The sequence below is a fragment of the Nicotiana sylvestris genome, chromosome 5 (genome assembly GCF_000393655.2).
Source record: "Nicotiana sylvestris chromosome 5, ASM39365v2, whole genome shotgun sequence".
Taxonomy (NCBI): Eukaryota; Viridiplantae; Streptophyta; class Magnoliopsida; order Solanales; family Solanaceae; genus Nicotiana; species Nicotiana sylvestris.
In genome coordinates this window covers 18,415,709-18,426,127 of record NC_091061.1, presented here as the reverse complement: position 1 = coordinate 18,426,127, position 10,419 = coordinate 18,415,709, and the positions used below count along the sequence as shown (strand labels likewise).

The following is a 10,419-nucleotide window of genomic DNA, read 5'->3' as shown; positions in this document are numbered from 1 at the left end:
TTTTGCATTTTTTTTATAAAATGCTTTGTTAACTTCATGGATTTTTGAATCAAACATGAAATTATAAAAGAGGGACCTTTTATGTACGACACTTAATGAAGAAGATGTCTCAACTTCATAATGGTGTAAATATATGAAAAAAGAAATAGGGACACACATGTTTCTTCAAATAACTTTGATAAAGTTTTCATTTGAACTTTGTCAAGTTTAAATAACATCTTACATGTATTTAAATATCTTCTATTACTTTTCCGTAAAAGTTTTCTTTACAACAGATTCGCAAAAAAGAAAGAAAATCCCAGGGATTTTTATGACCCATGGCTAAATACTGCCCTTAACCTAGACATCATAAGATTTTGAAATCTATATGAAGGTTTTTTGATTGGCTTGTGTTATTGGCTCATGACTTTGCTCTGAACTTGGTATATTTGATGAGCAGACTTTTGGGCTTAACTTGAACTTTAATTGTTTTCAGTCTTCTTTGCCTTCTTTATACATGCATCATATGTATATTATATAGTCCCCCAAGTGTTTGAGCTTTGAAGTATAAAATCTCGAGCACTTGATTATTCCTTCCGTGCGGTCCTTTTCCTGAAAAGGAAAAACATACGGGCTCGGAGGTACGATTTTAGATGAAGACTACTTAAACCATTTAAATTTCCATCAGAATAGTTGTAACCCTAGACCGGAAATTATGTTCTTTCCACGTGTCTTTCAGGTCGTAATTCATCATTTAGAGCGGGCTAGCTTTTTGCCTACCATATAAAATCGTTAGTAAAATTTTAATAATTCAAAAATAAAATTTATTAATGAGGATACCTGCCCGTTGGTATTTCTTTCCTTAGAAATAGTATCTCTTCAGGTGAACAACATTCCAGTTTGAAGGTAAAATCTTGCCATCCAACGTTTCGAGCTCGTATGCTCCTTTTCCTGCGATACCATGAACCTTATAAGGCCCTTCCCAAGTTGGACTTAACTTACCTGCATTGGCAGCCCTTGTGGATTGGAAAACTTTCTTGAGTACGTAGTCCCCAATCTTGAAGTATCTGAGACGAGCTTTATGATTGTAATACCGCTCAATGACTTGTTTTTGTGCTGTCATCCTTATTAATGCATTTTCCCTTCTTTCTTTAAGTAAATCCAGGTTTACCCGCATCTCTTCTTCATTTGAATCTTTAGTAGCTTGAGTATATCTCGTACTTGGTTCCCCTATCTCGACTGGAATTAAGGTTTTAGCTCCATACACAAGTGAAAACGGTATTTCCCCCGTACTTGTTTTTGTTGTTGTTCGGTAAGCCCATAATACTCCAGGTAGCACCTCCGGCCAATTATCTTTAGATTCTTCCAGTCTCTTCTTCAATTTATTGATAATAACTTTATTTGTTGATTCAGGTTGTCCATTACCCACTGGATGGTAAGGAGTTGAAGTAATCCTTTTAATTTTCCAACTTTGAAAAAATTCTGTGATTTGTGCACCTATAAATTGCGGGCCATTATCACATACGATTCCCTTTGGTACCCCAAATTGTCATATAATGTTCCGCCATATGAAGTCTCTGACCTCTTTTTCTCGTACTTGTTTGAAAGCTCCCGCTTCTACCCACTTAGTAAAATAGTCAGTGAGTACTAATAAAAAACTTACCTTGCCTTTGGCTTGTGGTAGTGGACCTACAATATCCATCCCCCACTTCATAAAAGGCCATGGTGCAACGACCGGATGTAATAATTCAATTGGTCGATGCATGTAGTTTCCATATCTTTGACACTTGTCGCACTTTGCTACAAAATTTTCCGCGTCTTCTTCCATTTTTGGCCAATAATAGCCTGCTCTAATCATGGTTTTTACCAAAGATTTTCCTCCAACATGATTTTCAGAATGTCTCTCGTGTATCTCTCTCTACTATGTTTGAGAAGGCCCGAGACATCTTGTTAGAGGACTACCGAACATTCTTCGATAGAGATTTCCTTGCTTTAAATAGTAGCGGGCAGCTTTTTTGCTAAGTGATTGAGCTTTTTTCTTATCTTCACGTAAAATCTCATGCTGCAAAAACTTGACAATTTCGTTCCTCTAATCCCAAGTAGATTATTGTAATTTACCTCATTTTTGTCTTGATCGAGTACTGAATGAAACAAATGAATTACGGAAGCATTCTCTTTATTTGATACTTCCGCAGCAGATGCAAGATTATCTAGGGCATCAGCATTTTCTTCCCTTAGTATTTGCATGACTTTCCAAGTTTGAAATTGCCTAACCAAATCCCATGCCTTTTTTAGGTATTGCTGCATCCTCGCCTCTCTGGCTGTATAAGTCCCCTGCATTTGGTTAACAACAAGTTGCGAGTCGCTTTTGATTGTTACATGTTCTATTCTGAGCTCTCGTGCTAACTCTAAACCTGCAATCACAGCTTCATATCCTGCCTCATTATTAGTAATTGGATGGCACTTTATTGCTTGTCTTATGGTTTCACCCGTATGTGGTACCAAGACAATGCCCAGACTTGCTCCTTTTACATTTGACGAACCGTCAGTAAATAAGGTCCATGTTCCTGGATTAGATCCGTTAAATACCTGCAGTTCTTTTTCTGCTTCTAACTGTATCCCTTGGCTAAAATCTGCCACAAATCTGCTAAAACTTGTGATTTTATTGCAGTTCTAGGTTTATATGTAATGTCATATTAACTTAGTTCTATAGCCCACTTGGCTAATCTACCAGATAACTCCTTTATCTTCTCGAACTAATACTGCACTTACCGTCACTTCTGAAACTGCAAGGTAGACAAGCAATTTCTCCCCATCTTTTGGTTTGGCTAACAGTGGTGGATTTGACATGTATGACTTTAAATTCTTAAGAGCTTGTTGGCATTCTTCAGACCATTCAAATTAGTTCTGTTTTTTTAAAGCTGAAAAGAATTTGAAGCATTTCTCTGATGATTTGAAAATAAACCTGTAAGGCTGTTATTCTTCCTGTCAGCCTTTGAACTTCTTTTTTGCTCGTGAGTGTAAGCACGTGATTTTTGCCCAATATGAGAATTACTCCCAAAAAAATTCAAAAATAAAATGATTTTTCTTTGGTGTGCAATTTTGTGATATTTTGAATAATTATTTGTATTTTGTCTGTGCATGTTTATTTTCTAAATTAATAAAAAATACAAAAATATGTCGCATTTTGCATGTAGGATTTAATTCTACAATTATTAGTAATTAAATTTGTTTTACAAAAAATAAAAATTACAAAAATAGGCATCGTTTGCATTTTTAGCATTTAATGTCCAAATATACAATTTTATGCTTAATTATTATTTAATTGTGCGTTAATTGTTATTGGGAGTTAATTTGCGTTTTTATAACTTAATTTAATTCTTAATAATAGTTTAAGTATTTTTATAATTTAGTTTTAGAGAAATAAAAGAAGAAAAGAGAGCGAAAAATAAAGAAAGCTGGAATTGGGCCTCTTCTTCAATTTCAAGCCACAGGCCCAAAAAATGGCCCAATCTTCCCTACGACCCAGTCCATTTCAAACTGGGTCGACCCAGTCCATAACCCAAAAGACCCAAACCCCCTTTGTCTTTCATTTTTTACAAAACAAAAACAAAACAAAAAAAAAAACAAACCAAAAACCCTAAAAAACCTAAAGAAGATCCCCCCCCTTTCTTTCTCTCCATCTTCTCCAAGTTTTCTCACACACACATCCATGGCAGCTCGTCCATGGCTGGCCTCGAACCCATGTCCGTCTGTTTCTTCTCCTTCACCATCTTCAAACCCGCGACATCCACCACCACCTTGCTACGTCTTCGTCGTCAACCACCATCGCCATAGCTGCCCTCCCATGGTGGAAACCCCACTGTAAACGATCCCTCCTTCCCGCTCGTCCATGGACTGCCCGCTGCTTCGTCATCTTTCTTCGGCACCAACGAAAATGTCTGTTGCGTCAAGCTGCGTCCGCTTCGAAGGACTGCTTAAAACAGCCATCGTCGAGTTCATCTGCTACAACCAAACGTTGCTGCCTCGTCCAGCTTCTGCCTCATCGACACAGGCAGCTATGACTGCCATCGCGTCGACCTTCTCCGTCCCCAGCCGCTACTGCTGAAGCAGAAGCTTCGTCCAAACAAACCTCCGGTGTTGCGTTTTGCCTCGCCGATGCTGTTGCTGCTTTCATCTTCTTCGTACAAGCAAGCCAAACGCACCCCATCTGCTTCATGCTGCTTCTCGAACGTCGTGTTGCTGCTGCTCGTCGCAGCAGGTGTTTGACGGAATGCTTCTGCTGATCGTCGCAGCAGGTTCTTCTATTTTGCCATTGCTTCATCTTCTTCGAATCGTCAAAGGTTCGAAGGTCTTTCGTTGAGTCGAGGCCCGGACAGATTTGTTTACAATCGTTGTTCGTCGTTTCATTTCCGGTTAGTTGGTTTTGAATCTCATTTATCGTCCATATTTTGTTTGGTATTTTTCGGATCCAAAATCGATAAATGATTTAATTCTTGTTTGGTTTGTCTATCGTTTGAAATAATTTTCTAGTTTGTTCATGTGTTTTGTTGATTTTAATTTTCAGATTTCAAATGGTAAATTAATTAATTTGTTTTCATGTTTATTTCATGATTGTTTTATTGTTTAGGTAAGAATTTGTTAGTTTGATGTTTGTTAGATTCAAATTGAAATTTAATCAACTATTTCTTCAATTTGTTTCATGTGTTTATGTATTGTTAGAAATTGTTAATATTGTTAAGTTCAAGTTTAAGTTCATAATTGTTTCTTCGTCGATCTTGTTATTTGTTTAAAGAATTTAGTTGTATTAAAGGAATATATTGTTTTAATCGTTTAATCCGTCATGTTTGTTGTCTTAAAATAGATTCATTCATGTTCATACTTTGTTTGGATGATCTTGAATCCGAATTTTTGTATAGTTTGATTTCTTGTTTACCATTTATGATTATTGCTTGAATTGTTCTCATAATCTTGTTTAAAGTTTAATATAAGAATTGTTTGTTGTAATGTTGTTAGAGTTGATTTTAAGTTCAATATGATTGAATTTAGAAATCTTCATACTTTGTTTGTTGTTGTTGTTGAATCCGAAAATAGGATTGTTTGTTGCTAAAATATTGTTCAATCAAATTTTAGTTGTTCTTTGTTGTTCAATTCGTGTTCATGTGATTTGTTGTTGAAATGTTGTTAAAATCGTGTTCATGTGATATTGTTGTTATGATGTTCATCCATGTTCATATTGTTGTTTGAACATTGTTAGAAATTGATCATATTGTCTATATTTTGGTTAAGTTTGATTAATTGATGTGTTATAGCTGATGGTTAGTTTGGTAAATTTGTAATACGTTCAGGGGTAGTTTGGTAATTTCAGTAAGGTCGGAAGGGGTAGTTTAGGAATTGTACATTTTGAAATTGTTTATTTGAAGCATGGGAGACAAAATGAAATGGGGTGGGTTGTGATATGATTATTTAATATAAAGGGGGGACAAGATTTAAATTAAAGGGGAATCTTGCATTTTTTTAAATAAAGCATGGGAGACAAAATATAATGGGGTGGTGTGATATGTTTATTTAATGTAATGGGGATGAGTGGAAAGATAATGGGTTGGGTAGAGAAAAAGTATTGATTAAAAGATTTATGGGATGGGATTATATATATATATGAAGTCTTGAACACAAGACAGAACAAGAAATACAGAGAGAGAAATAGAAAGAGATACGAAAAAAATACACATACAGATAGAGAAAAAAAAAACGGGCAGAGAATAGAAGAGAGAAAAAATCCGAAAAATATTTAAGCTTTCAAAATAAAAATAAAAACTAAAAAATCTACTGCTTTCTTTCTTTGTTTGAAATTAGTATTAATGGTTGTTGTTTCATTTAAAGCTTAAAGCTTTTGTTTTTGGGATTACTACTCCACCGGTCTGTTACTGGGTTGTTACTGCTGCTGGACTGTTGTTGCTGTATTGTTATTACTGTCGCTGATTCTCATCATCATTTTCTTTTGCTTCCGATATCAGGTACACAACTGAAAGCTGGTTATTGTAATCCGAATATGAAGCATGAATACGAAAAAATAAATAGTTGAAATTTTGAATTAGTTTTAATTATATTCTGAATTTTATTTGTATGTATAATTTATTTAGTTTGCAAAAAAATCAGAATCGTGTAGCTATTTAATACATATAGTGGAATATCCGACGATAGCTTAACGATTGAACTACCTATATATTGCCAAAAATAAATAAATGGTGTAGTAACTTCGTCAAGTAAAAATCAAACGAATAGGCCATCTAGTAAGAATTTGGTAGAAATATTGTTTAGTTAAATAATATTGGTTAAGTTCAGCATGTAAATGGTCTAGGATTAAAATTGGATTGCTATTTTTTAATTTGACAAATTGAGAACATGCCTAGTATAATGTAACTAGGTAATAACATGTAAATAAATTAAGACATTTTCTCTTTATTTTGTAAAGAAAAATTTCAACAGAAAATGTAGGCATTTTAGGACTATTTTTTTTAATAAAATGAGATGAGCCTCGCCCAATAAAACACACTAATTGTGGGGCCCTCAATAACTGTTTAATTGATTACTTAGACTTCGGATGGGCCGTTTAACAAATTTCACGGCCTTCCCCAAAGTAAATAAAACGCTAATTGCTTTAGGCGCGGTATAATAATAATTCCATTCTTAAACATGGGTACGCATTTATGCGACCCAAACTAATTTGCATAATTAGGGATGCGTTCGCGTGACTTGATTATACTTCTAAAGGCATTTCGGATTATGCGTTCGCGCAACTTCGAGCAAATTTTTATTAAAAAGGGGTTCTTCGGAGAATATCAAATTAATTTCATATAACCTGAGATGTGCAGTTCACTATTTAATCATACAAGAGCGACAGACGTTCTTAATTTTATTTTAAGCACAATTTCGAACTTAAGTCTATTTTTATAAATAAATAAAAATTTCGAAAAAAATAAATAAATTATATTATCAATATCATTGTGTATACGTACGCGTAACACGATTTTTCACGTTAAAAAATATATAATATATAAAACGGATACACGTATGCGTGATTCGATTCGAAGAAGGGTCCTTAATTACAAGCAGTCTAAATAGAAGCGGTAACAATAAAATTGGGCAATAAATATGCATTTAATAAATCAAAGTCAAATATAATAACAGTTAAGCGACCGTGCTAGAACCACGGAATTCGGAAATGCCTAACACCTTCTTCCGGATTAACAGAATTCCTTATTCAGGATTTCTGGTTCGCAGAATAACAAACAGAGTCATATTCTCCTCGATTCAGGGATTAAAAATTGGTGACTTGGGACGCCTTAAAATTCCCAGGTGGCGACTCTGAAACAAAACAAATAAATCCCGTTTCGACTGTCCTTTAATTGGAAAAACTCCCATGTACCCTCTCGGGTATGTAAAAAGGAGGTGCGACACTGAGTATGTCCGGAATTTCTTCGATGGCTTTAATCTGTGCAGGATTTACTTCAATGCTACAGTTAGAAACAAGAAATCCCAAAAACTTACCTGATGAGACGCCAAATGCACATTTCTCAGGATTTAACTTCATGTTAAATTTGCGAAGAATCTGAAACGTATCAGTCAAGTGTTGAATATGGTCTCCTGTTTATTGTGATTTGACTAACATATCATCTATATACACCTCCATGGTTTTTCCTGAATGTTACTGGAACATTTTGGTCACAAGCCTTTGGTATATGGCCCCAGCATTTTTCAAACCGAACGACATGACTTTGTAACAGTAAGTCCCCCTTTCTGTGATGAAAGAAGTTTTTTCTTCATCTAGAGGATCCATTGTAATCCGATTATACCCTAAATAGGCATCTAAAAAACTTAACAATTCGTGCCCTGCAGTAGCATCAATTAATTGATCTATATGCTGTAATGGAAAAGAATCTTTAGGGCAAGCTTTATTCAGATCAGTATAATATACAGAAACTCTCCACTTACCATTCTTTTTAGGTACTACCACAGTATTAGCTAACCAATCTGGATACTTTACCTCGCAGATAGACCTAATTTTTAAAAGTTTATGCACCTCATCTTGAATCACCTCGTTTTTTAAAGAGCCTTGCTTCTTTTTCTTTTGCTTGACAGGTGGGTACGATGGGTCTTCATTTAATTTGTGAGTCATTACCTCTGGTAGTATACCTGTCATGTCTGAATGGGACCAAGCAAAACCATCTGCGTTAGCTTTTAAAAGTTCAATTATCTTACGTTCCGAGATGAGGTTGGTTCCAATATAGACTTTTTTGTCTGGCCAATGTTCAAACAACATCACAGCTTCTAGTTCCTCGAACATTGTTTTGATATTTTCATTTTCTTCTGGTTCCTGAATAGCGTCGGGCCTCGAATCTATATCTGTTTGCCCCACACCAGTTGAGGTTGGTGTTGATGCGTCCTCAACTGTATTCTGCGATTGCAATTTTTCATCACTCTTTGTGTTTGAATCTGCCACGGGATTAATACTTAGCGAAGCTTGTTGATTACCACGGATTTGACGTATCCCACATTATGATGGAAACTTGATAACTTGATGTAGGGTAGATGGAACATCATCTATTTCGTGAATCCATGCTCTACCGAGAATCATATTGTAATCCATGTCCATCTCTACCACCTGAAAATTCGTGTCTTTGACAACTCCTTCTGCGAATGTGGTAAGTATTATCTCCCCTTTTGTTACGATGCTCTAGTTGTCAAAACCAGATAAGGTGTGAGCCTTGGGTATCAGCTTATCTTCAGCTTGCATTTCGTTTACCACTCTTAGCAGAATGATATTCATGGAGCTACCTGGATCAATCAAAACTCATTTCACATTAGTGTCATGTACAAGTAAAGATATTACCAGTGCGTCATTGTGTGGGGTTAGCACGCCATCTGTATCTGCATCATCAAATGTAATACTTTCTTCTTCCAAAACCTGTCGAACTCGCTTCCCGTGTGTGACTAACTTTTGAAACCTTCTTGGTTGCCGTATATATTACACCATTAATTTCTTCTCCTCCACTTATGACATTAACTGTCCTTTTTGGTGAAGGGGGTTTAGGGGGCTCCTGCCTCTTCTTCATATACGCTTACTTACCTTTTTCACTAAACAATTCGGTTAGATACCCTTGATTTATAAATGTTCAACTTCACCTTGCAGCAATCTACAATCCGCCGTTTTGTTACCGTGCTCGTTATGAAATTCGCACCAAAAATCAGGATTTCGCCTATTCGGGTATAATCTCATTTCCTTTGGCCATCGTACCTTATCTCCCATGCTTCTTAATACTGCTACTAACTCTGATGTGCTAACATTAAAATTGTAACCGCCAATCTTTGCATTCGAGCTTCTATCATCATCTCGCGTCTCTCATGCATTTCGCTCTTTTTCGAACCTTGATGATGAACCTGACTCTCTATCACTCGATCTATGGCCGTACCTTGACTTATCCTACTTTGAACGCGAGTCTCTTCCTGCTGGTCCCATGTAGGGCTCGTACCTATTTTCACCGGACTTTTTCAGTTTCATCGCGTCTTGAACTTACCCTTTCCTCTTTTCGAGACTGAGTGATGGTATCCTCTTCTATCTGCAGCTATGTGATGTATCTGTTGTAAACATCATTTCAAGTCGTTGCTGGAAATTCACGTAGACTTTCCTTGAGTCGTCTCGTGGCTTCTGAACTTTTCTCATTTAGATTACTAGCAAACTCCATAGCCGCCCAGTTATCAGGTACGCATGGCAACATCATCCTTTCACGCTGGAATCTGTCTACGAATTCTCTGAGCAGCTCCGTATCTCCTTGCTTTATTTTGAAAATATCCTCCATTCTTTTTTCAACTTTTTGAGCTCCCGAGTGTGCTTTGATAAATGAATCTGCAAGCTCAACAAAAGAATCTATAGAATTTTCGGGTAAAAGAGAGTACCATGTTAATGCTCCCTTAGTGAGTGTTTCTCCGAATTTTTTGACCAATAATGATTCAATTTCTTGCTTGGTCAAGTCGTTGCCCTTTACACCAATTGTGAATGCAGTTACGTGATCTCGTGGATCCGTTGTTCCATCGTATTTCGGAATATCGGGAATCTTGAATTTCTTCGAAATTGGTAGAGGAGCAGCACTTGGCTTCCAAGGTTGTTGTGAATATTTGTCCATATCTATTCCCTTGATTACAGGTGGTACTCCAGGTATTTGTTGTATACGGTCGCTCTGCTCTTTGAGCTATTTCCGCAAAGTTAATACTAAATTTTGTAAATCAGAATTAACTGTGTTACCTGGTTCTCCATCACAAGATTCGCTGGAAGTTCCGCCACTGCCTGAATTAACGAGTCTAGAACGAGGATTTTCCAAAGTGTTGTTGTTTGGAGTTGGTGTTGGTGGTGCAACCGCCAATTGGCTGGTAAAAGCCTGT

General features: G+C 36.3%; 1 protein-coding gene across 1 annotated transcript; it reads right to left on the bottom strand.

Annotated features, from left to right (window-relative positions):
- Positions 1–841: 841 nt before the first annotated feature.
- Positions 842–9,095, bottom strand: LOC138868325 (uncharacterized). The gene is made up of 8 exons (XM_070145870.1): positions 8,948–9,095; positions 8,731–8,817; positions 7,744–8,475; positions 7,531–7,626; positions 2,752–2,864; positions 2,098–2,652; positions 1,643–1,668; positions 842–1,433 (listed from the first exon to the last, which is right to left on the bottom strand). Exons 1-8 carry the CDS (start codon positions 9,093–9,095, stop codon positions 842–844), a joined length of 2,349 nt encoding a protein of 782 aa, XP_070001971.1.
- Between the last annotated feature and the right edge of the window lie 1,324 nt (positions 9,096–10,419).